General features: G+C 43.9%; 1 protein-coding gene across 1 annotated transcript in view; it reads left to right on the top strand.

Annotated features, from left to right (window-relative positions):
* The window catches only part of COMMD2 (COMM domain containing 2), a 62324-nt gene extending 41225 nt beyond the window's left edge, over window positions 1-21099 (top strand). The window contains exons 4-5 of the mRNA XM_085635091.1: window positions 1835-2008; window positions 19634-21099. Of these exons, the coding sequence (XP_085491217.1) occupies window positions 1835-2008; window positions 19634-19831 (372 nt within the window). The 3' untranslated portion in view covers window positions 19832-21099. The remainder of the gene's footprint in view (window positions 1-1834; window positions 2009-19633) is intronic.
* The last annotated feature ends 6524 nt before the right edge of the window (window positions 21100-27623 follow it).

Genomic DNA, 27623 nt, shown 5'->3' with positions numbered 1-27623 from the left:
TACTGCCTCAAAAGCAGCCTTTACATAAGCATTTTAATTGCACAGATCTACGTTTCTTTCAGGAGCGGCACTATGGCATGGAGGGTAGCTTCTTGTTTAGCTCTCTATCCCTCTCTAGGGATCACCGTACAGGAGACTCCCTAACTTTCCCTTCAGCTGAGCCATCTCAACTGTAAGAATTAACATTTGTCCTAGCGCAAAGGCTAAATTTAGGGACAAATGTTATCTGTTGAAACCTCCAACATGGAGAACGGACAGTTTGTGTAAATTGCGGACGGGTGGCTATTCTACTTACCAGGAGGGGTGGGGGTTCCAGAGCAAGTTCTGTGGGCCGCGAGGTAAGGTGTGCCAGGCCACACTTTGAGAACCACTAAGATAAAGCATTGCACAGGATTGTCCCCAGAGCGGTATGGACTAATGAATATTCGCAGAAAAAGTAATTTACAAGGGTAGGAGTTGCCCTAAGAAATTTACAAAAAGTCTGGGAACATAAGAAAACGTACTATTTCTTTTAGTTAGAGGACATAATATGAAGAGAGAAATCTGTTTAAGAAGACTGTGGGGAGATTTGGGACCAGTGTCAAATATGCTGCAGAGATCATTTTACTTATTGTTGATTTTGAAACGCATGTTATTGTATCCTGATGCACTGGATTTTATTTTCGTTTACAAAAATAAATGAAAATATATCATATAAAAGCATTTGGAGGGTTAATTGGCCAGAGGAAATCAAAGAAGCCAAATTATCCAAAGTAGTTTTTCAGGTCAAAGCCTAAGACATTAGTAGAAGTCTCTGGTGTTTGATGGTGCATTCACAGTTATCTTTGTTTTCCTACTATGTACAGCTAAAATTTATTTTTGAGGCGTATTTGTGTATATTCGCTTTTATTTGAAGGAAATAATCTGAATAGAACCCTGTTGAATTATGTGATAAACAACCACTCTTTTGTAGAGAACCCTACCTGTTTTAGTCGTCAATAAGGATATTGTTGTGCTGGCCAACAAAAGGTAGGCTTTTGCCAATAAAAGTAGTCATAAACTCTCAGAATTAATGTTTTTGCACACAAACTATAAAAAGTCATCACAAATAGATGTGTGTGTGAGCGAAATATTGGAACTTTTTAGTCTGAATTCTCTGAGAGATTTAGCATTTATTTATTTTTAGAAACATGAATGTCTAGTGAGAGAGTACAGACTGTATATGAACAGCATTCAATTCAAGAAGGTTCAGCACTATAGAATGTGATAAACATATGTCATGTTAACATTCAGAAAAACAGTTAATACACAAGGAAACAGCCGGATCCAAGATGTATGTTTCTTGACATGATGTCTCTTTATTTTTCTTACAAAGATTTATTTTTGGGTTCCACGAGCAAATGATCATAGCCAACGCTTTTCGTCTCTCACAGGGATTGTCGGAGAGTCTCTGAGTTTTATGGAAGCGTTCCGAACATTGGAATTTTAAATTATAGAATTGTATGACCATCTACTGACATTCATGCTAAACTGTGAAGCCCAGAAGAAGTCTGTTTCCTTGTGTATTAACTGTTTTTCTGAATGTTAATATGACATAGGTTTATCACATTCTATAGTGCTGAACCTTCTTGAATTGAATATTGTCGTAGGACTAGTTCCTACTGTGAGGAATATAGAGGGGAGTGTTCCTTGGTTTCGTGCACTGTTTTCGATACTACGACCCATTATTCATTTGTTGGGTGCGGCTTCAAATAGCCTCTACCCTCGTTGTTTTTGGTCCTTATTGTATATGAACAGCACTTCGAAAAATATTACATACTGTACTGAGTCTTTTTTTTTTTTTTATTACTCCTAGATTTCAGAAATAGATTTTCAAGACTCTGTGCTTGTATTGGGATTCTCCGAAGAACTGAACAAATTGCTTCTTCAGCTTTACCTTGATAACAGAAAAGAGATCAGAACCATTCTTAATGAATTGGCCCCGGATCTTCCACATTACCACAACATGGAATGGAGGCTAGATGTTCAGGTATTGTCTGTAATTATCTAGTGTTTGGCAGCAACCGACTAAAGTTGCAATCCTATTTTTGAACAGCATCACCAGCTATATAAAGCATGATACTAGTAATGATCATTGTACAGATAGTCCTAGCAAGAAAATCGAAACCTGTATCCTGTCATCCATTCCAGCTGCTTTCTAATCAGTGAACTTGTATTTTAGTTTAATTTGGTCAGGAATGAAATCACACTCAATAGCGTTTTAATTCTAATACCATTGTCTTGTGTAGATCAGACTGTCAACAAGGTAGTTCATACTGATGTGTCCGCATCAAATCTTATATTTCAGAAACAAAGTAGCGAGTCGCATATGACAATGTATTTTCCATATTAACCCAAAGAATCATATATTCAGGCTCAATGTATCATTTATTATAAAGTACAGGAAAATTCGCACAAGCCATAAAAAAAACTTCAACAAACCAATACTTACACAATACAGTCATAGATGTGACATTGTGCAGAATGGCTTTGCTCTGCTGTACAGATCTTCTTCTCCAGCCATTGCTCTAAAGCTGTCTTATGAATTCCAAAAGGATTTACTGCAGCAAAATGTAACCATGCTGTTACAGGGGGAAGCTGTACAGAATATGAATATGTTACGTATGTTTTCTAGTTCTAAAGAAGGGTCCAACACAATCATTCAGGCTGGCGTTTTTTTTATTTCAAAATGACAAAGAAATATCAGAAAGAAAATATTTTGAATGTTGGCCCTCCATCAGATCTACCCTCAATTATGAAAAGAGGATTGGATATGCGCAATAGAGCTGTAGATGCATACTTTAAAATTCCATTCCAAAGTACCTTTGCAGATTCCCGACGTTTGTGGTGGTGACCCATCATTCCAATATAAAGTCTTTCCATTTGTACTCAAGTCTGAGCCAATAACTTTTTTCGAAATGTATGGCGCTGGTAGCTCCGCACCTCAGATAGAAAAATATTTCTGTTTAAACTTACCTGGACAGCTGACTTATTTAGGCACTCATGTCTCAAGGGATTCAGTAGCACTTCTGAACTACTGTGTCCATTCTTAAATGTTTGGGTCTAACAATAAATCAGACACAAATCCACACCGGTTTCCGTCCAGTCCATTATTTGAGAGAGCTCCAAGATACACAAAGATAAAAAATGTATCCCTCAGAGAGATTTTTTTCTGTCCAATTAAAATGCTGCAATCTCCTAAAAGATTTCATCCGACATTAGTTCTCTTCCCTGCTCATGTTGATGGATCGTGCAACTTCTCAATACTTGTGTACAGCCCTGGATGAGACCATTACAAGAGTGTATGGAGGACCAGTGATGTCACTCCTCAGGCTACCGGATTAATTAATTCTCAAAAGCAGCAATACGATTTCTCCTTGCCTCTCAAATCTTTCATATCTTGAACTGGCTTGTTGCCACAGATCTCCATAGTCCATCGCCCATGTCCTCAAAGCTTAGAGACCAATTTCCTCAGCAGGAATAATCATAACTAGGTACTACACAACAAGTGCTGCATGACGTCTTCTGTAAATGGCAACTAGCCCAGATAAAAAGCCAGAAGTACACCTCTAGGTTTAACCAACCTGGCATATTGGTGAATGCTCTTTTCAAAAGCTGATTGAGAAAGTTTGTTTACTCATTTTGTCCATGAGTCATATAATTGATAAAAGACTTTGCTTGGGTGATTCTAATCGCTCCAGTATGGCCATGTTATTGGTGGTTTAAGGACCTTCTTCACCTCTCGAAGTGCCTACACAAGAGCCTGCTGTGAGTACTGGATCTCCTGTTAAAGGTTTTGGAGGTCAGATTATGTATCCCAAACTCCCATTGTTGAGCTTGACAGCCTGGTTCCAGACCTCTTGCACTATGGACAATTATGTCTTCCAAAAGAATGTGTGTACTCTTCAAGGGTGATATGCGTTAACTAACCAGGACATCCTACACTTTCAAATGGAAGAGATTCGGCCTCTGGTACATTCAGAAGAGTATTGACCCAACCAGATACCTGGTGGGTGCAATACTTCCTTATCTTTTATGTTTGCTCAAGGAGGGGTTGCAGTTTTGCTTGATAAAAGTTCATCTTGCAGCCATTAAGTCTTACAGAAATAAATCCTTCATAAACCTCTTTTCAGAATCCTTGTGATAAAGGATTTGCTCTTAGAAAGGAGACCTTTATCTTAATTGCCACTTAATATAGAGCTCTTGAAATTATTATGCTCTTCTTTTGAACCAATCCCTTAGACTTCCTTGCAACATTTATCTTGTAAAGCATCCATATTTGTACCCATCACTTTTACTCATGAGGTTAGTGACATTCAGTAACTTTGACATATTGAATTACATACTGTTTCTACAGAATTAAAATGTTTGAGAATTCTTCTAAACTTCCTCCAAAAGTTAATGTCTGCCTTTCATGTCAATCAGTCTATTAACCTAGCAACGTTGCTTACAAAATCCCTCTATTTCAACAGAGAGATCTTTTATATTAGCTGTACATTAAGATGGTTTTAAACTTCAACCTTGATTAGACTAAGGATGTAAGACCGCCTAATCCTTTTTTAGTAAATTACGGGCCAGTTCATACTGTTTTAGCCACTAAGAAATCTCCTATTTATAGAAGGATTGTTTAGTGTATTTTATTGTAATGCTAACAAAACCTTAGTTGGTAACCCCAGAGCCCTTTCTATAAGGGATAAGTTGACTACTACCTCATTACTAAGGAACGTATCCATTCCTGAAATGTGTATAGTTGCCAATTGGAGGTCCATGCTAACCTTTACAAGACATTATTATTATATTGATTAAGATTCCAAGGAAGATGCCCAAGAGTGCTCAGCATATTTTTGAATATTGATCTTTCATTTCTGTGCCTTTTTCTCTGTCTTTCATATGGATGGGCTTGCTACTCTGTTCTGTGGTTATAACTCTATATATACAGACCCTGAAGGAGAAGGGATATACAGGCACATGCATCAACCATTTTTGCGAGTGCAAACGGTACGATTCACAAAAATCTGCCGTTTGCACCCGCAAAAAGGGCTTTTGCGATGCATCAAGGTTCAAGGCACTCGCAATTTAAGTTAAGAATTCGCAATTAATTGCGATTTCTCAAATTGTGATTGCATTTAAGGAATCGCAATTTGCAATTCCTTAAATGCAATGCAAGAACCACTTTAAAATAGTGATTTCGCTATTTGGGGCCGCAAATTACCGAGCAATTAAACTGGTCGGTAATTTTTCAAAAACTTTGAAAAATGCACTAAAGTGCATTTTTCAAAGTTTCATGTTGCGCACACACATGCCCTTAGGGCATGTGTGTGCACAACATGGGTGCCAGTGGCGGGTGGTGACATTTGAAAGTGGTGAGGCGTACAACAATTGTTGTACTGCACTGTGGCGAGCGAGGGAGGCCGAACCACCTCTGGAGGGTTCGGGGAGGGGGGGGGGGTTCTCCCCCCGAGAAAATTTGAAAAAAGAGTGGGCAAATGGTGCATTTTCAAGCACATTTGAGAAAGAGTCAGAGAAAAGAGGCTAAATGACCACAGTCACAGGAAAAAGGTTAAATAACCAGAGGTCGGAGGTTAAATAATCAGAGGAAAGAGGTTAAATAACCACAGCCAGGGGATGGTGGTTAAATAACCAGAGCCAGAGGACAGAGGGTAAATATCAAGAGCTGTAGGACAGATGATAAATAACCAGAACTGGAGGCCGTGCTTTCCCAGCAAACTACAAAAGTGACAATTTCTTGATGTGTAGTTGCATGAGGTGTGTTTTTGGCAAAGCACGCACACGGACATTACTTCCCAGGCATGCGATAGGCTGATTTGTGACTTTGGAGCCGGAAGTGGTGAGAGACAGAGGAGGGGAGAGCAGGGGGGAGGTGGGCCATTTGCCATGCCCCAGGGTTCAATGCCATGGTTTAACTACCTGTGCAGTTCCCTGCTGCGGCATCTCTCGGTTTTGTGAATGGTGCCCCCTCAACATGCCTACTTCAGAACAGCTGCCTTGGTGGGTAATGGCCACCCTGAGAAGAGGCCCTGCCGCATCAACAGGAGCAGTGGTACAAGTGCACAGTGAGCAGCCCGCAACACTTCACAGCTAAATAGAGACTCCTAGACAAGTTCTACAAACTCTAGTTGTGCAACGTGCAAGGACTCAAACCACACAGAAAAAAGCTAGAAAATAGGAAAAGGCTGAACGGCCATCTTCATAAAGCTGCAGGCAAGTAGCAAGCTGGCAACCAACGGTGAGAGGCAATTAGGACAGGAATCAGAAGGCAGCAGAAGACGCTACGGGTGTCTCTGGAATGATGTCATCTTTTTTTCTTTAGCATACTATTTGACAGTAAACAGTACATAAAATGTGTGCTTCATTGAACCCCAATTCATGCTGCCTTGTGGGCAGGCCGTACAGTTTGACGAGAAGAGGTTATCCAGCACACTATGTTTAACCAGTTATTAAGTTTATGTATGCTCCAACATCATGTAGCTTCCCCTTTACTCGGATAAACAATGGCAATACAATCGTTCCATGTTTGTAAAGTTCAATAATCTGTTTTCAAATTTCAATCAATAGTGGATCTTTTGCTTAATACAGGATTTGCATTATTCGCTAATTAACAAGCATCATATACCATAATCGCACAATCTTGATTTTAAGCTACAAAACCTCATTCCACATCACGGTCAAGGGCAATAAGACAATTTAAAATGTGGCAGTCACTGGTAAGGTAAACTACAAAAGATTACATAATTTTAAATTTCATAGGAGTTCGCGCCAGATTTCAATACAGTACAATACACATAGAAGGCAACCTGTACATTTTGGTCTCAAATGTCAATAGAAATACCGTATATGGAAGCCAAAAATATAGTAATGACACAGGACTTATTGAAGAAGTAATTTGGAGACCAAAAACATTTGTATATATTTTAAATAGGCTCTAAGCACTAAGGTGGAGAAAAGATTGTGAACTTGTTTCAATCTCACTTACCTGTAACAAAAATAAAATAGTTGTTTCTTTTCCTGAGAAAAATATGGGAAATAATAGCAGTACCCTCTTTAGAACAATTCGAACAAACGACTGGCAAAGTGCCACCTGTGACTGAGGAATATGTAGAGCACCCTGAATCTCACTCAGATTGAACTATATTCTTTCCAATAATGGACCCTTCCTCTGATGGGTGCACTCACCAGAGAGTGTACTTGCCTTTGCTCTACTTACTATCAAAATAGGATTCAAGACTTCTACTCGTTAGTGAGTTAGATGATGGGTTCATTAATCAGGTGCTGAGTGCGCCATGGCTGACTGGTCCTATATATTTTTCGCGTAACGCAACTCATTGTTCTCTGTTCTCTCACAAAAACAATACTTGCTTCTGATTGCTGGACTGTACTATCTCTCCCCTAAATATGCTCAGTTGATGGCTAGCTGTCAGTCAATGATACAAAGTTCTCCTACCCTGCAGACCCACATCCAACAACTGCAAGTAGTTACATTTGGGAGTTCAATGTGCATTATCTGATTATTAACCCTTTACACCATATAGATTTCTAATCAACGATACCACACAGGTAAAATGTACAGATGATTTGACAGAGGCCACAACTCTCTGGGACACTTTACTGCCTTCTCCAACCAGGACTCACCACCTCAACCATGCAACTGTGTGCAACAGGCAAAAATGCTCTCTAACAAAGTAAATCAGCCCCTGCCTGGCCACATCTTGGTCATACCGGTGGCATTTGAGGGTAAATGGTTTTCGGGCGTGCAGGTGTTAGGTACATTCTATGAAAGTAGTTATCTCAGACCAAATTCAAGACTGCAAAAGCTGTGCAGAAAGTACTACTGTGACCGCCATTCAAACTTGTTGACTGTTCAAATGCAGGCATATCGCATCACTCACTGCACAATGCAAAGCTTCATGAAACATGCAAGTGACTTAGGAAGGTCTCAAGAACAGACATGATACAGCATCCTACTTGGGCTGTTGAATAGGTATTTCGCACTGCTTGAGTTTTCGGCTTCAACATGTATCTCTCTGGAGCAAATATTCCACTTTACTGAAAATTAGGCCTGAAGGTAATATATCTCACAGGCCAAATACCTGACCTCTATCTGAATGCCCCTGTATGGGAAACAGCCTGACCCTGAGGGCTAGGTTCCACAAAGCAATCCCAACAAACGTACCTATTCGGAAGAACCCTCAAATCTGCATGCTCACCTCTTGGTAAAAAACTAGAACCTACTTTAAAATGTCAATAGAAAACCTCATGTCCGATTTACTTGAAAAATACTCCTTTCAAAGGCAATTTTTGGTGCACCGTTACCCAATTAAAACCACTCCTGATGACTCAGACTGAGCCCCAGCAGGAAACATGATGCTATTTGTACTGAGCCATCCGGGCTCTTCTTCTGAACTTTTTCCCCAAAAAATTTTCCATTTCCCCCACACTCGTGTCCAATTTCGGGGGCATCCCCTATTAATAAAAACTGCCTTTTCTGTCACCATGGCGCTATCAAGATCACGACACCACTGCTGGTGGGAGGGTGTTGTTTGGGCTCCCCAGTGTCTTGCAATGTTCCTTTTGGCTAGGGTAATGCGGAGTGTAGCCCAGTCCTGTGCTGCATGGTTTAGATCTGTGGGCTCCCACACATTAAGCAAACACTGCCGAGGTGCAAGGGGGACCTCAAACCCACACACCTGGGTGATCGTTGTCATAACCGCCCTCCAGTATGGTGTAATGCGGGGACAGTCCCATATCGTGTGGTAGAAGGAACCAGTGAGCCCGCAACCCCTCAGGCAAAGTGGCGTGTCTGCCCTTCCTTTTTTGCGTAGTATCAACCGTGTGTTGTTCGATCTGTGTAGTATTTTAAGTTGCACAAGTTTTAATCTAGAAGGGGTCGCTACATCCCGTGGGGACGCTAGTGCCTCCTGCCACTCCTGTTCGTCCAACTCCCCACCTCTGCCTGCCATCTCTCCTCCTTGTGTGGGATCCCTCTGGTTATTTATGAGCTTTCGATATGTTAATGAAATTGCCTTTTTGGATAGTGAGTCCGTTAGCAAACGGTCCTCGAGCGGAGAGGACTCTGGCAGGTCGGTTCCCGGGGGTATGGCCTTCGTACGGGCGTGTCTAATTTGAGTATAGCGAAATTGCTACCCTTCCTGCCATCTGATACATTGCCTGAAGCTGTGCAAATGGAACCACCTTGCCTTTTTTCCATAGGTCGCCAACTTTAGAAATGCCTATAAGGTCCCACCTTGTAAAACCTTTGCTCATGCGCAGTGTGCCGAACCTTGGGGAGTCCACAGTGGTGTGTGCTGGGTTATCACCCACTCCCATCCGAGTGCTCGCTGCGCCGTGTACCATACTTGCACAGTGTGGGCCGTGGGTCCTATTAGTGTGTTTCTCTTTTGCATATCATATAAGGCACCAGGGGACCATTCATCTCCAAAGTGAGCCTGTCCATGCGCACGGCGGGTTCGTCCTGAGGGGCGTACAGCCACTGATTAATCACGATGAGCTGGGATGCCCAATAGTATAGCTGTATGTTGTTCAGGGCGATACCGCCGTCATACCAGCTACGAGTAAATTTACTCATAGCTATTCGGTGAGGTTTTCCCTCCCACTTGAGATGGCCCACCTCCGTCTCGATGGCTTTAAAATATGAGTTGGGAACAGGTGTGGGCGTATTTTGTAGTGCATATAAGAACCTAGGGAGAGCGATCATTTTGAACAATGCAGCCCTCCCCAGCAATGTCAGTGGGAGCGATTGCCAACTTTTTACATCATTTTTCAGCCTTCGCAGCGGTGGGAGCAGATTACGCTCAATAAATTGCTCTTGGTGGGGCGTGATATTTATACCTAGGTATTTGAAGCCGGTCTGTGTTATCGGTATCACAGCTCCACGGGGCAGGTGCGTTGGAGGGCCCTTAAGTGTATATATAGCACCGATTTGGCCCAGTTGATGGTGTAGCCGGAGACCCTACTGTTGGATGCACAAATGTTGTGTAAGCAATTGAGGGACCGTCTGGGGTGTGTCAAGTATAATAAGTCGGCATAAAGGGAGATACGGTCCTCCCATCCCTCCGCCCACCGCATTCCCTGAATCATTGGATCTCTTCGTATCCATGCTGTCAGCGGCTCCAATACCAGGGCGAACTGCAGCGGGGAGAGGGGGCAGCCCTGTCTAGTTCCTTGCCCCAACGGAAAGTCCTCCGACAAGCGCCCGTTTACCACCACCTGCGCCAGTGGCCGTGCGTACAGCTGCTGTATCCAGGTGCAAAATTTGGGTCCAAAGCCAAAACGTTGTAGCACCACACACAGGAAAGGCCACTCCACCCGGTCAAAGACCATACTGGCATCTAGTGAGAGAATCACCGCCTCCTCTTGGATATACGGCCCTCGAGCCAGAACACCATGTAGCCGTCGCAGGTTTATTGCGGTGTTTCTGCCCGGCATAAAGCCAGATTGGTCTGGGTGTATGAGTGCCGAAAGATGAGGCTGTAGCCTGGCCGCTAGTGCCTTAGCTAGTATTTTCGCCTCCGCGTTAAGGAGTGAAATTGGTCGATAGGAGTTGCACTCCTGGGGAGGTTTGACGGGCTTAAGTATTGTGATAAGTGTCGCCACCCTTTGATCATGAGGGAGCAAATCCGTTGCTAGGCTGGCCTGGTACATTTTCAGCAAGTGTGGCACAAGAGTGCCCGCCTCCCTTTTAAACAGTTCTACTGGGACACTGTTGGGCCCCAGTGCTTTTCCCGACTGTAGTCCCTTAATAGCTGCAGCGATTTCCTCTTTGATGAGGTCCGCTTCTAGAGATTGTACATCCTGCGGTGTTAGTTTGGGGAGAAGTACATGTTGTAGAAAATCTAAGTTTTCCTCAACCGTTGTCGTGTTCACAGGCGTATAAACCGTTTCGTAATGGCGTGCAAACGCCTTAAGGATGTCATCAGGGTCTGTTATCGTCTCCCCGTCGGCTATTTGAAGTTGTGCTACCCACTGGCTGGCTCTTTCCTTTTTATCTAACCACGCCAACAATTTGCCAGCTTTCTCCCCCACTTCATATATCCTGTGCTGCGTCTTCGTGATGCGTACCCTGGTTTCCTCCCATACATGATCCCTGTAGGCTTGTTTAGCGAGATTAACAGCGTGGGTTGTGTCGTCGTTGGGATCGGTGGCGTGCGCGCCCTCTGCCTGGTCCACCACCTACTCGAGTGTCAATACCTGTTGAGTTATGTCATGTTTGTGGGCAGAGATCACAGAGATGGCCTGGCCCCGCATGACCGTCTTATATGTCTCCCAGAGCACGATTGGGGAGGTCACTAAGTGCATGTTGTCCTGAAAGTATTGGTTCGTGGTCTTATGCATGGCCTTATGTATGGTTGGCACCTTGAAGTACCCGGGGTGAATGGGGAAAATACGTCTCCGACCAGTGAGGTGTGGAGTGTATGATAATAGTATAGGGGAGTGGTCTGAGATGACTCTAGGGAGGTGTGTAATGTCTTGTATGGCTTCAAAACCCATCGGCGTTGTGAGGAATAGGTCTATCCGGGAAAGACTATTATGCACGCCTGAGTGGTGCGTATACTGATGTTCAGTTGGGTTTCGCATGCGCCAAACATCCAACAAACCCATTGCCTCCGCGAAATCCCGCAAGGTCGATGTGCACGCTTCCCGCCCCCTCGGTGGGTGTCTGTCTCTTGCATCATCCATTGTGGCATTGAAATCGCCCCCTATTACAAGTTCCGCGGGGGGCAGATCTAGCAGGAATTTCCCTAGGGCTGGGAAAGCGAGTGTGTGAAGTGCCGGAGGTATGTACACTGAGACAAGATTATACACCTTCCCCTCCCACTGACAGGAGGCCGCTGCAAAGCGCCACAGGTCGTCCGTCCATGACCCAGTCACTATCACAGGGCAGCTCTTTCTGATCAGGATCCCGACCCTTCGAGAACCAGATGTAAATTCAGAATGGGCCACCATCTTAAACCCCCATCTGTCCAGAGCTTTACCAGCTGTGCCCACCAAGTGGGTTTCTTGTATAAGGCATACTGACGGGCCATGTCTCTTAAGATACTGTAATACTAGACCCCGTTTTATCTTTTTTCCGAGCCCATTTACATTCCAGGATATCGTGGTCAAGGGCGAGCCCTGCGCATGTGCGTTATCTAATCGTAAGCTTGTGGTCTCAGATGTCATAGTCTAGGGAATTGTGTGGTCCCTGCACGACCGTGGGCTTCAACCAGTGGAATACCAAGCGTGTGGAGCAACCGTCGTGTGATTAACTCTATCTGTTGTACTTGAGCTCGTATGTGTATAGAAAAAAGGACAACCATGAACAAAAAACAAACCCCCCCACTACCCCCCTCCCTGCTCCCCTGCCAGACTGATCCCAAACTACCCGCCACCCCAACAGTGCAGAGTGCTTCATTCCCATTAAACAGTACTTGCGTGGGAGGAGAGGAAGTCCGGGAGGCGCCTTGGTCATTCCCCTACTCGAAGACAAACATTAAACTACACATTTTGGCTTGTCAGAGCAGTTCTAGAGTCATGTTGTGCTGCTTTAGGTTGGTGTTTCAGATGACTTGGTGGGCCGGGTCATCCGACTCCCTCCGAGTAAATATTCCTCATCGCGGCATCTGCTGCACGCATGCCTTCGTGTCGAGGCCAGACCTAACCATGTGATGCCGCCTAAGTTTCACACTCCCGCCTCTATCTGTGAGGGAGCTCCTTCCTCGCCTTCGCGTCTGTGGTCCTGAGCGTCGTCTTCTTCTCCGAGCCGCTGTCAAAATATGTCTCTCTGGTGTGAACCTCCCACGCATCTCCAGCCCTCAAGCCACTCCTGGGCCTCCTCCGGTGTGTCAAAAAACCACGTTTTCCCATCTGCCACCACACGTAGGTAGCTCCCTGCTTCTGAGTTCCTTTTTTACCTCGAGGAAGCTTCGTCGTCTCTTTGTAACTGCCGCCGTGTAATCTGGAAAGAATGAGACCACCGAATTCTGTATACGTAGTGGAGGGGCCAACCGCGCCATTTGCAGTATAGCGTCTCGATCTCGGAAATTAAAGATGCGGGCCAGGATGGGCCTGGGGGTGGGGACCCGGGCTTAGGCCTGCCTCCGGGTACCCTGTGTGCTCTCTCCACTGAGAAAAAGGACGAGAACCCCTGGGTTGAAGCCTAGATTTTATGAGGTCTTCAATGTAGAGATCCATCGCTGGGCCACCTTCGCTCTCCGGAACACCAGTAATTCTTACGTTATTGCGCCGGGAGTGCCCCTCCTGATCGCCGAGCTTGGCCGCCATGAGCTTGTTCTCGGCTTCCAGTTGACTGACCTTCTTTAGCAGGATGGTAGTGTCTTTAGAGAGGTACGTCGTCACCTTCTCAACCTCCGTGACCCTGGTGTCTTTTTGCCACGTGCGGCCTGTAGGCTTTCCCACTGTGCCGTATGTTCGTGGTGGGTATTTAGAAAAGGAGGCCAGTTGCGCCGTGTGTAATCCGGTCGATTGTGGGGAGACACAGGTACTGCTAGTTCCGATATCCTTCCTCGATATCTTCTGTGAGCCCTCGGGCCAATGTCTATGGGGCTATCGTCTCCTCGTTGCACAGCGAGTGAGCGTCGGGGTGCACCGCAGCTGCAGGCGCCTTTGATTGGGCCCGCAGGACAAGAGTATTGCTGCCCCCTACCTGCCCCCGATTTTGCAAGAAAGTTATAGTGCCTAGCAGTCCTACAGCTGCTGCCTCTCTTATTTGTCACCCGTGGCTCTTCAAGACTTTAGACCTTCACGGGGCCCCCCAATGCCGTCCTGCAATTGTGGCCCTACACCACCGCTTGCTGGGGTTGCCCGGCCAGAGTGATCTCCTACTCTGCGCGGTATCTTACACTCCCGGCCTTACCGCCTCATTGCCGCTCAGTTTGGTCGGGCCTCCTCACCAATTGAGGCCCCGGCTTCAGCTGCACGTCTGGGCTGCCGTCGCCCTCACGACCGCTGAGACTTGGGGGGTGCAGTGTGGGATCAGCACCAGGATCGTTTGGGGGAGTGCCTCGCGTGTTCGGATCCTGGCATGCGTCCTCCAGGCGAAGTTGACGGGCTCGGCTCTGCCGAGCTGCGTACGCCCCGATCGGGCCTCCACATCAAGCGAGGCCCCGGCTTCAGTCGCCCGTCTAGGCCGCCACCATCACCTCGGCCCAGAAGTCGCGGGGAACGTTGTTTGCGGCTGGAATCAGGATCAGAGGGTGCCTTGTGTGCTCCGATTCCTGTGTATGCCTTCGAGATAGGATTTGTGGGCGGATTGTGTGCCGGATTAATGGGGGAACTCGCACCTTCTCCGGAGCTCCTCTAAGCCGCGGCCATTACGATCGGCTGCAAGCCACGCCCCCTTGAAAACCCTACTTAAACAAACCTCAGTGCATGGAATCAGTGCACTTTGACAAAACAACACCGTTGCTGGAGAAAGATTTAATTACTTAAATTGTGAAATGTGATTGCTCTAATAAGGAATGTCAGAATCAGTTCTAGGGAACATTAATCAGCGCACGCTTGTTGGCCAGAGATGTTCTGCTTGGTGCTCGTGCTCTAGAACCAGGGCCTCCTCACTGTCACTGCAGACTGTAACTTTCACTCTCACACGCACACTGATCATACATACAAACACAGATGCACACTTTCACCCACAGACAACCACTCTCACCAACACGCAGATAACATTTTAAAAGTTTTCATTTAGCTCACCTCATTTCCTTCTCAGGTCCCGTTTGTAGTACAGCTACTCTTTTCCGATTTCGACGCTGGAGGACACTGAAACTTCGCACCTGCGCAGGAGGTCGCAAGTACTAGGCTTCCCTCTGCTTGTTCCCCCCACACTTTCCCAACTCTATGTCGAGTTGGGAAAGGGTGGAGTGACAAGCTGATTGACGTGTAGCCACAGGCACTGCAGGGGCTTAAGCCTGCAGCGCCCATGGCTAACTTTATCTGTGACGCCTAAGTACGTCACATATAGAAGGCACTGAGGCGTGGCAAGGCCCCAAGGCCAGGGATGGAATTTCTCCAGCCCCGGACATCTCTGAAGGCTGGCCAGGTACCTTTGTACGCCTGCGCTAGCCTTCAAACAGAGCTTGTTGATGGCTTGCTGCTGATGCTGAGCTCGGCATTTTCTCTTATTATACCAAGAGTGAATAGTATATTATTATTTACTCTTGGCATAACAAAAACAAACACAAATGAAATGGGCCCGAAAACAAACGGGGCGCAGCCCTTCCGCCCATTCACAGGAACCGCCACTGATGGGTGCACATCACAATTTCAGGGGTGCTTCAGGGTGTCCTTTTGACACCTTTGCACCCTTGAAATTGCATGCGCAATTTGCAAGTACCTATTGGTACTCGCAAATTGCGCATGCAATCTCCCATTAATTCCTACGGGCCCGTAGGCATAAATGGGGAACCATTCCTTAATTGCGACTCACAAATTGATTGACGCAATTAAGGATTGTTTTGGAATCGCTATTTTATAGCGATTCCTACATGCATAGGCTTTTGCGAGTCCTTAATTGCGATTCCTTAATATTCACAATTAAGGACTCGTAAAATCATACCTTGATGCATGTGCCCCCTAGTTTCATGCATGCAATTCTAGTGTGCCTCCGCAAACCAAGACTTCTAAGAGAACTGTACAAACAATACCCCTTGACTCAACATTTGACTGTGAGAGTTTTCTATCGTAATGGGTGAACTAATTCTAGTGCTGAGAGCAAATCTAGCTTATCCTTTTGAAATATTTTTTTCGAGAGTTACATTCTAATGCATATAATCTATACCAATTCCTGCATACTATATACCATTAGCCTTCTGGAAATCATACTAGCTATCAAGAACATGCATTATGGTTTAATGAAGAGTTGTCACATGTAGTGGAGTGCATTAGAATGGGTCCATAAAGTCTTCTAGTACCTACATTGCCAGTATTAACAGGTTAAACACCATAATCACATTTACAAAATTTGACTGCAACTCAAATACAAGTGCTCAGACAGTACCTGTTACAAATATTTCGGACTAACGTTGGAGCCGCAATTAGAATTAGTCCACAAACTAGAAATGCAGTTACCGGTAAGATCCCCACTAAGTGAGAGGAAATTCCATTTTGGATTGCTTGCAAAACTAATCAATTGGAAGTGATCAGTCTTCATAGATCACCCCAAGATAAAAATATAATACAGATTATATTTCTCCCTTTGGAAATAGTGCTAACCATAAAAGTTTGTACCACATGGGGAACAATATATGCTAGTATATACATCACTATGAATGGTACCTTCTCTTCAACGATATTACTAGATGTTCTTAAACAGATCCAAAATGAACACGGAGCTTCTCCGGCAGTTGATTATAGTATGAAATGAATATGTAACTTTGACACTTTGTATAGTTCTTAGTAACATTCGAGGAGGGGTGGCAGCCTGTGTCGGGCTGAAGTTCCTTCAAACAAGTGTAAACATGAACTTCCCAAAATGATTTTGGGTGTGTACATGTTCATAGATTGAGATACCTTTGGTACTGGTCTTGTACAGCCACAACTTAAGTCTAAAGACTGACACAGAGGAGGACAGTAAAGGAAAAAACTCTTGAAGCCAAGAGAAAAAGCAGAAAGCTAAAGAGAAAATAAGGACTGTATCTCCACGACAGAAGTCTTGAGGGGATGGTTATACTTTGAGGGAGGAGAGTAGACGCTCAAGAATGGCTGACTGAGTATTATAGAAAGGTCAAGTATGCAAGTCAGAACACTGAGAAAACAGTGAGGCTGAGGATAGCATAAAGCAAGAAGAGAGCGGTTCTGATTGAAAAGCTCATTTCAAGAATAAGAAAGTGGCTGGTTTGACATAAAAGAAGCATGCCTTAGAAAATGTGAGTACTTATGCAGAACGATACATGGACAGAAGCGTTTCTGGACAGTGCAGCAGAACTAACCAGAGTTCGCTAGACTCTCAAGGAAAGATTCCGCTGGACTTGTAAACTCCCCTGATAGCTTGTAGTATAGATGTACAGATAAAATGTGATATATTGCACACTATTAAAGCCATTTTCTGGTCAAATTTATTGGATGCCCATGATATCCTGAATGAGAATGTCTGGCCTCCAGTTTTTATAAGGGATACACTGTGAAAAGGAAGTAACACATTTTCTTCCTTCCTGCTTGAGGATTTCAGAGACAGATATGCACAAAAGTGGGCTTTGAAACAAGTTCTGGCTTTGTATAAAATGGTATGCCACATGTGATTGTCCTTCATAGAACCACAGGTCTGGGCTCAGTATCCATAGAAGCCAGCAATTATGCGCGATATACATGCGATTCTGACACAGTCACAGTATCAGGGAGTGTTAGTGACTTGTTACACAACTATGAACACTTTTTTTTCAACACATCTTTAAACCTCTTGCACCTCATTCCTTCATAGAACAAACTACACACCACACCTTTCTAACTAAATTTTCCAAAAGGGCATCAGATTCTGATTTTAATCATAGCACTCTGTGGGTAAACATCGTTTACCACGCATGCGAGACAACGCATGCCATTACAACGTGGTCGTTACAACGACCGCTTTGCTACATCGCATACCATTACAACGCAAGTTGGAACAACGACTTGCCTTAGGGGGCAATAGGTGTTGGATTTAAAATCCAACCCCTTCCCTACTGTTGCACAGACTGGAGTCGGAATAGTAAATTACACTATTCCAACATCCAGCGCCCCCTACAGCAAGTCGTTATTCTGACTTACGTTGTAAAGGTATGCGATGTAACAATGCGGTTGTAACGGCCGTGTTGTAATGCCATGCGTTGTAAACGCATGCAGACTAATGTGCCATATTCCACTCTGTGGCCTCGCCAATATTATGAAATACTATATAAAAGCTACAGTACTATACAGTGTTTAACAGAGGAGCTAGTTACCGGTCTCTGATGGGGTTCACCCTTCGGTATGGGTCCCCTTCAAATCTGGTTCTGTTACAACTGTTAGATAGTTAATATCAAACATTGTGTGACCTGCAGACTGGGGTAACCCAGCTGTCCTAAGTATGATGCTTCCTTAACATCGTAAACCAAGGGTGGGATGGTTAGCTTTGATGATTCTCTCCTTATCAAAGACTCATCAGGGCACATTATAATCCTGATATTGTGGAGAAACACCGAGCCGCAAGTGCTAAGAGGCCATTTAATTCAGTTTGCACTGCTTTTGCATCAATCCCATACTTCCTGTCCTAAATTCAAGCCTCTAGTTTAACACACACATTTTTATGATTCCTAATGACACTAATGTAGCTGCTATGCTTGTGTTTTTTCTACTTGGTACTGAAGCCAAGGTCAACTTAAGTGCTAAAAATGATTTAGTGCTTTATTACTGTAACGACATTAAAACAAAAATAAACAGGTTTATTGTAACTGCTGTACACCGCTCTGATGATGTATTATCTAGTTCACTTGAATAGAAACATAATCTTCAAACTCCAACTTCATGATTTTGGTATTTGTAAATAAATTACAGAAGTATCTGCACATTACACACAATGCCAAAAGTTCTAATTGTTGTCATTTATGTGGTTTCCAACAAAAAACGGATTTGTCTCTAGGTGCTTAGATATGAACTCTTTTTTAATCCAGCATTATTATTTTATCGACTATAGATGGATATGGGGTGGGTGTGCCTGGCTGGGATTTGAACCTATGACCTTTGGGTAGGTATGTGCCAGGTACACTAAGCTGTCTTAATGACTTTGTGTTCTCAGAATTCACTACAGTAGCGAAAATGCATTTATAAACTTAAGTCTTGGGCAGGACCACTGGAATTATGAGACTGTGGCGATTTTCACATTATTATAGATTTGCTGCATTCCACACAATCCATTATCTTCTGCATAATCTGCAAAACTAAAAAAAGTGTTTCTCAAGACCTGGCTCTTTGAATGACCCCAACGGAGCTGCTAAACCCCCCCCCCCCCCCCAGACACACACCTACCCCCACCCCCACCCCCTCAGCGCCTTGAGATCCCAACGGGTGAGTAGTGCGCTCTACAAAACCCTGGTTGATTGATTAATTGGTTTCTAGCTCAAATGGTTCAAAAGTTAATAAAAATCCAGCAACACATGCTGCTGCACAGTGGAAGGTTCTTTGCAAAGCTGGACTGATCAACCTCTCTGTTGCTTAAAGCTATATTTTGGTGTTAAACTGGTACTTATGAGGTGCAACCAATGCCCACAGAGTGTTACCAAGTTTAAAAATGACGAATTAATGAAGTAGTACTATTAGAATAAGGGCTGCATTATACAGCATAATTGCCTTTCCTTGCCGCATCATTTACTCAACCCTGCCGCATAATTCGGCCCTCTCCTGCCACATAATTCCAGTGGCCCTAGTCTTGGGTGTGTGCTAATAACGGTACATAGTAGCATTGTAGTCTGTCATTTTCACTGTACTTGAAATTTACCTACAACGATCAATTTATTAAAAACTCACCACTTCTCATGAATGTGTTTCCTGCATTTTACAAAATGGGAGTACCCTTTGTGTTTGCTTCGAACTGGACTGCTCATATTTATATCTGCTCTGGTTCCCCTTGCAGCTTGCCAGTAGAAGCTTGAGGCAGCAGATAAAACCATCAGTGACTCTAAAGCTTCATCTCGAGCAGAATGGGGATCCATGCACGCAAGTATTACAAACAGACCCTGCCACGTTGCTCCACCTAATTCAGGAACTAGAACAAGCGCTGGGAGAGATGAAGACGAACCACTGTAGGAGAATAGTCCGGAACATAAAATAGCACAGTGTTAAATGGACAATTCTTCACATCATGTCTGTAACAGCTCCGTGCAAAGACGGTTTTCTGGGTAATAGAAGGAGGTGAGCCCCTGAGTCAAAGGACTTTTTTTCAGCAGTTGAGAGTTCTGGATTGGAGGGCATGCCTCACAGACTCAGCGGAGCAAGTCTATAAACCGAAGGCTCATGGCTTCCCGTTGAACATTTCATTCAAATGTATATTAACGAAAAGTATTGTTTCATTGTCATATATTGATGACTAGATAGACCTTTTGGTAGAAAGGCTTAATGAATAAATAATATTGTTCTTGTCGGCTCATTCCTATTCACTAAAAACGTCTTTTTTATACTTTGTAACATATCTTCAACTGACCCATCTGGAAGGTTGTTCTACAGATTATGATGTATGTATGGCCTTTGTGGATGGGTTACAGAACATTTAACTAGCAGTAGAAGGGACTTTCTCTAAAAACAATCTCCTATTTGTATCAATGAAAATTTAAAGAATAAAAAAGGAAGTGCCGCGAGTTGCTGAGATTTGGGGATTCTTCAATGGTTCATTGTGGGAACACCTTTTATTTTTTTAAATCACAGTGCTAACCATATTATAATTTGTCTCCGTAGTAACTATGCATGAAATGTGTTCCTTACTTAAAAACATTACCCTTTAGCCCAAATAATTTATTTATCTTAATGAGGAGCATTTTTGGGCTACATTTTCGGGTTGCTTTTGCAACATCCCCTTGATATTGCTGCTTCTCTCACGCCAAAGGGAGATTACGTCACCCTCCACAGAATGACTTGGCAGTTAGCCACCTTACTAAAATGCTGAAAGGATCGGGTCCCAGAGTAGTGAAGTTGAAATAAATGCGAATGGCTTAAAACGTAGTAATTCCTAAGTCTGCTGCCGTCCATGCTGACCCTTCAGCAAATGTGCACCACTGTTACTCCAGAAGTGTGGGCGCTAAAGTTGTCAGCCATTTGAGGGATTGAATTTTTACAGCACATCGAACATGACTAATTTTTATCTGATCATGTTTATATGAAATCAGAATCCAAGTGCTTTAGAAACATGTATTTTACTTTTTTTGGTGGGCAAAAGAATTTTAGTTTCAGGGGCAGGAACTTGGTTGTAGTAATCTTGAACTTTGGGGTGTATGTCCTTGATTGCAGGCCTTCTTGAACTTTGGTTGTATATCTCCTCACGGTTGTCCTCAAAGTCCTTTATCATGTAATGTTCATTAATATTAATAAACAATTGAGTTTTCTCAATGTGCCTGATCCCATAACACATTTGAAACTGAGAAATAAAGTCTTTTCGAAAAAAATGCCTATGTAAAGACATTTGATTTCCAGTTTTTATCTTTACTCGTTTTATGTTTAATTTAACATTTTATAGCTTTAAAGGTGGAAATGCCACTCTGAAACATGGAATTACTTTAAATCTTAAACAAATCACACAGACCTACATATATTCAGCCTTACTTCCTTTCCTGTTTCTGGATATTTCGAAGACTCCATGCTACGCCCAAAACAACCCTTCCTCTACTTCAAGGAACACCCTCAACCTCTTTGATCACCACAGTTCACGGACGTCTTGTGTAAAGTGCCTCCCTAGCTTTGTAAATTCTCTATCTTTGTCTGCAACCCATAGGCAAGCTTCTCCATTCCTTGCACATGCTACATTTGCTGCAAACAGGTCTCTATAGTTGACGCCCAGTGTTTCCCCTCATGCACAGAGATTTCCTATTTGGCTGCTAGAAGCATATATACTATAAGCTTGTCCATCATTGAGTGTGGAGAGTGTACTGTCTTTGAAGGCCAACTCATAAGAACCACTTCTGGGCAACTAAACACTTGATTGACTTCACCTCTCACATAATCTTTAGAATCGGCTTCCAAAAGCGCTCCACCCTTGGGCAGGACCAAATGATATGTGAGATTATATTTCACTTTCCCACATCCTCTGCCTCAAGTATTCAGTCTAGCCTTGCCAACTGTGTGCAGTCTTATCAATTGTAAGGTGGCCCCTGTAGTTTTTTTCAGTTTAAACAATTTTATTGCAAGTTGACTGTAGATAATCACATACGTATACATAAGATTTTTCTTTTTAGCCGTATAAGAACATTAAAAACAGTTTGTTCAAGTAGGATACATCTCCATCAGCAGTAGCTTACCGTCTTTATAAGCCCACGATTAGTATCTTCATGGACAACAGTGAAAGCATCTTACAAGTAAATAAGCAAGGTAAAATAAGAACCAATACCATTAAACTGTAACTTACATGCGACAGGTTCGGCGATGGTTAGTCTGGAAGGTAGAAGTGGGAAATCAAGCAAAAGATCAAATTTGTCTAATCCTCGATCCCTCGTCAAGCTGCCCCACTATGTTTTGTAAAGGCTCCATACTGATGTGCTTGAATCATTGGTAACTGTGAAGGGGGGGGGGGGGTCCAGAGGTGGAGTCTGGAATGTCAGAGCAGGTGTAAAATTAAGATGGGATAGGCCACTTATAATCTGATCTCAAGGGGGTCTAGTGTCATCCTTGATGTATTCCTAGAAAGCAGTTGTCAATTTGTTCCATCGCGGGGAGTGGGGGCACTTCCAAAGTCCCCTGGCTTCCTCCCTGTCCAGTGCTTCAGATTCGTTCTCCTCCCATTGAAGGACAACTGCACACCAGTGGGAGACTTCGACCCGGGGAAGAGGATTTCCAGTTCATGGTGATTTAAGTGTCTGGCCAACACAGGATATTGGTCTATAAACCTACTGGCAAACTTGCCTGATTGGGGGTTCCTGAATAAGCCCAGGAGGCATCCCTTTACGATAAAGAGACCTTGTCGGCCCATAACTGAGATCAAGATTTTGGACACTTCACTCCAGGAGGAGGGTATAGCTGGGCAGGTCCATAACATTTGTTTGATACCTGCACTGGGAGGAAGGCAACACTGGCACTAGGCATTGTCTGCAACATAACTTTTCAAAGTTGTGCTGGTGTCAAGTACGCCCTGTTGAGTATGTTGAACTGTATGTTTTGGAACCTAGCATTTTGTGACACATGTGGACGAGAGAGGGCTCTTTCGCACTCCTTCTGGGGGGTGAGGGGGCGTCCAAGGTCTGTATCCCGCTTGGAACGGTGATTTGACAAAGAAGCCATGGTATAGTTTTGGATTGCTCTAACCAGCCATGAGATCAGTTTAGTACTGGATGCAGTAGTGAAAAGCTTTGGGGCAGTGGGTAGACAGGTGACTCTGTGTCTGTAATGTGCCATGTGATGTATAGTGCAAGCCTGTCACAGTGAGCCCCTGTTTCTTGTAATTGCTGACCGGCTAGCCATTGGCTCGGCCATTGCAGTTGTGCTGCTAGATAGTGATGTTCCAAAGTCTGCGACACCCAGGCCCACTTGGTTTGTGTGGAGTTTGAGTGTGGAGACGGTCCATTGCACCGTGGCTCCGAACATGCCGTATAGGGTGTGATACAAGAATCGGGATACCAGGAGAGGTCGGTTGGAGAAGTATTAAAGCAATTGTGGTAGCGTCACCTTCTTGGCACAGATCATGGACAATCGATTTGTTTTCTGGTTGTTTGTACTTTTAGATCTTCTAAAAGATTATATTGTTAATAATGTAGAAAGGTCTCTAGGAGGAGACATCTACAGGGTTACAACCAGGTTTGAGGAGGGAAACCAACTGAGCCTCTCGCATTGAGTTGGACAGAGAGCCCTCATGTAGAGCCGAATTATATACTTAGGCCAGTTTTGATATCAGTAGGTTCTATAGACTTGTATTAGAAGGCCATCAAGCCCCAGGGATTTACACATCGTGAAGTCCCGAACGGTGCCTCTGATCTCTAGTTCCGGGATCAGGCCATCAGGAAATTTTGCACTTTCAGATAGGATATTCACTAAGGACAGACTGTCCAAAATTGTAGCAATTTGATATCTTGCCAGGGACAAGATCCGGGCTAAACAGTATGTGTTAATGGGAGCAAAAAGGCAGAGTGGATGGCTGGTTGCAAGTGTGCTAAATTGTCTGCGGAAAGGCAGATTGCAGTCATTGGAGTCCTGGCCAGGTCCTGGTTTATCAACCAGGCCAACTACCTTCCAGACTTATCACCCCCTCAGTGTGTTTTTGATCTGTGGGCTTTGTAATCCATGGGCATGTCATTCCCTGGTGGTAAGTAGCGTATCCCTTGCAGTGGAATGAGTTTGTGATGCCATCTCCAAGTCCATCAGGGAGCGTTCTGCCTTTTCCAGGTCAGCCAAGACAGACCTGCGTGCCCCAAACACTGCACTTAGACAATGACCTCTCGGCACTATTTAAGGTTCATCTCATTTGTTAAACTGGAAAGAGTTGAACACACTATCCTTGATAAGGTTGTTGTGAATGTTGTCTTGAATTTGCTCTATACAATTATGATATTCCAGGGAGGTGGGTTGTAGTCGGAACATGCCCTCCCCATTCGAGTTTCATGAGCACAGGATTATGGTAGGAGGCACAGGTATTAACCTTGAAGAGACTTTTCTGCCTTTCAGCATAGCGTGCAAAATGATTTGTCCTAGTCAGCACATTTCCACACTCCCCACCCCCACTTTTCATGTCCAACTAAATTCCTAATTCCTCTTTCCATTCTAGTTGAAATCTGTTCTTGTTAACCAACTTGAGTCTCCAGAATTTTATGTTTTTGTGAAATGGCGTTTGTTGAGTTCTCCATACCTCTGAGGCATTTCTCAAGGGCTGTGTGCTCCCAGGAGTTTTATGGAAAACTCATTATTTAGGTCCTTGAGATCCTCAAAGATCCTCTATCCCCATTCAGACGGGCTTATGCCACAGGAACCCGGCAATCAGAGTCTCTCACTAAGCCTTGCCTGGGACCACCCATTGCCACCGGCTGCTGCTGCTGGTCTGCTTGCCTGCTTCAGTGGACTGAGAAGCAGAGCCATGGATCTCCACCCACAGAATCTTCCAACCACCTTCATCTTCGGTCATGCACTCTCGGTGAACTCTGAACTCGGGAGCCTGGAAGATGCTCACCTCTGGCTGATCTGGCACCCTTTCATACACTTTGATTACCCTTCCCAGGGTCTCCAGGTCAGTGGGGACACTAAAGGTATGCTGTAGAATGGGCAACAACATCTAACTCAGTCTTGCCACACCCTCAGTTTTTTAGGTTTTAATATAAGGGAAGAAAAAAACACTCAAACCACCCATTAGACACTTTAAAATGCACTACGCAGCATTGCTGTCCAACACCCTTTTTCGTTTACATCAGCATGCCTTCTCACATACAGGGAAAACTGTTCTATTACTCTAAGGACCTCCACTAGGCCAGCTTCCGCCACTGTGGTGGTTAGCCCATCTGTTTATATTTCCAACTCTGTGTATCCTACTCACAAAGATCTCTCAAAATAGGGCTCTGCAATTTTCATGATTCTTCTATCCAAATAATTTTCCTAGAGCTCTTCATTCGATGTTTCTACATTCTACTTCATTCTGAAATATTTTTTTGTGAGGTAGGTTGTAAGTTGACCTCCATTTTCCCCTCAACGTCATTCAGCACAGGAATCTTTGTTATTCTAACATGCCAAAGGCATGGTCTAGAGCGAAAGGTTTCATCAGGTTTCACATAATATTTCCACTATTGTTTTTTTTTTTTTAAAGAAAAACATGGATGTCTCTCCATAACGTTGCAGCTTCTGAAGAGAGTGGATGGCGTATATGGTCGTTTTTCAGTTGGGCGCGGGTGTCCATTACCTTTTGGGATTATACTGGTTTCTTGTGAAGGAACCTTGGAGTGGCTACGCCCCTCCATTTTACTTCGAACACTCTTTTCTCTCTACCCGCAAGGCCTCGGGCAAGGACATTCAGAGGATTCCATCCATTTCCACTCGTTCCTCAGTGTTGAATTGAGGTCTAAGGTGATGTTTATTGATCTCATTGGGATGCTCTTGAAGTCGAGCCTTCTATGTCAAAAGAGTTCTTTCTATGTTTTAAAGAGATTCCCCTTTATTTGAAAATAGTTCCCTATAGTCAAGAGAGTTTCTTGTATTATTCCAGTCTCCCACGGCGCCAAGAGGGCTCCCACAATGACAAGAGGATTCCCTTGATGTTGAGAGAGAGTATGGCTTTTACATCAATGAGGAATACTTGACCAGAGAAGTGGTTAACCCAATCCAAACAGAAGCTTGTGCTAACGGGCCAGATGAAAACTAGCTAATTCTTGGCATGTAGACATTGGTCTAGAGCACATGATATTAAGGCATGCCTTCCATTAATTTGAATTTTGAGTCCTATTTTCAGAAAGTGAAACCGACAACCGAAAAGCTTTGTGGCACTAAACAATCAAAACCAAAATCTGAAAGGAGCATCAAAAGCCCGAGAACTACTAACAAATCTAAAATGTTTTCATGTTCCTTCTAGAAGCAGTATGTAAATTGTTATTTGTTCCAATGGCAGTGTTCCAGAGATTGGGACCTACCAGTCTGTGCAATCTCCCTCCAACAGGCCCCCTTTTATTTCTTGGAACTTTCATCAGAAACATGTTCTTTGGAGGAGCTAAAACAAAAGGTCAGAAGCAGTAGCCATACCAGACAATTCAGAATTAAAGGCTCCAGGGACAAGACCCAAACTCAGTTCCAAAGTTGTCTGCCACTTTTGCAGCATCTCTCTTTCACAGTGTGCCTCTGTCTCTCCCACTCCAAGAGTTGTTTGTCCCTTTCACACTGTCTGCCTCTTAAAATCAATTCTATTGTCAACAAGGAGCCATTGTAGACTGAGAAGACGAGATTGAGAAGACGAGATAGAATTTCACTGCAATAAACCTAGAAGAAGGCTTGTGGCCTTGTTTTGAATCTGTTGCAGACTTTTCACAAGAGTCCCAGGGAGGCCTAGATATGGATAGTTACAATAGTCTAATCTGGACATAATCACTAACTGAACAACGGTCTTGATCCAAAGGCAGGAACTTAGGCGGCAGGTGTAAATAACACGAACAGGTTCAACTAATTTAATTAATTTGGGAATGGATGGATAGCTTGCTGTTAAAGATCACCCTGATATTTGTTTGCCAGCTCCATAGTAGTGGGAAAGTGTCCTGATTCAGGAGGTCACCATTTAGAAGACCGAACAGAGACGTACCCACAAAAAATCAAATCCTCTGTTTTGCCTCTGTTTAGCTTTAGGGAGTTAGCCCACATCAATTTGGCAACCTTAGACATTCATTGCTTAAAGCTACCGGCCACAGAGTCAGTGTCCTCATTAAAAGAGATTATAATCTGGGTATGATCTACGTATGATACTAGTTGAAACCCAAAAGTCTGAATGAGCTTGGCCAAAGGGGACACATAATCATTAAATAATACAAAGCTCAAAGATGATCGCGGTGGAACGCCACGAGAGGGGTCCTGATCATCAAAAAGAAAATCAGTCAATCTAATGCTTTCCCTTGAATGCCACTGAGCAAAGCCATTTTATTAAAGTGTGTAATGAGGTATAGTGAAAAAGGCTGCACTTAGTTCTCATAAAATCCATATCCTAAACGGGGGTTAGTAGCCTCCCTCCAACACGGGCAACAAGCCAAACCTTAAACTCCGCTGCCAGAACAAAAACTCATGCTGAGGATCGAAAATAGAAAATCATGGGCAAACCCTTTTGGCCTTACAGCATGAAGCATTCCCTGACATGCCTCCTCAACTCTTTGAAATCTTTTTATTTCAGGAAGTCCTATTCAACACCCTTTTTAGAAGATCTGTTTTATAGGTGTGGTGGTGGACACCCAAAACGGCTCTCCACGTCAGCAGTG

The sequence above is a fragment of the Triturus cristatus genome, chromosome 11, assembly GCF_964204655.1.
Source record: "Triturus cristatus chromosome 11, aTriCri1.1, whole genome shotgun sequence".
NCBI classification, from domain to species: domain Eukaryota; kingdom Metazoa; phylum Chordata; class Amphibia; order Caudata; family Salamandridae; genus Triturus; species Triturus cristatus.
The sequence above is the reverse complement of the archived record's forward strand: the minus strand, read 5'-3'. Positions and strand labels throughout refer to the sequence as shown.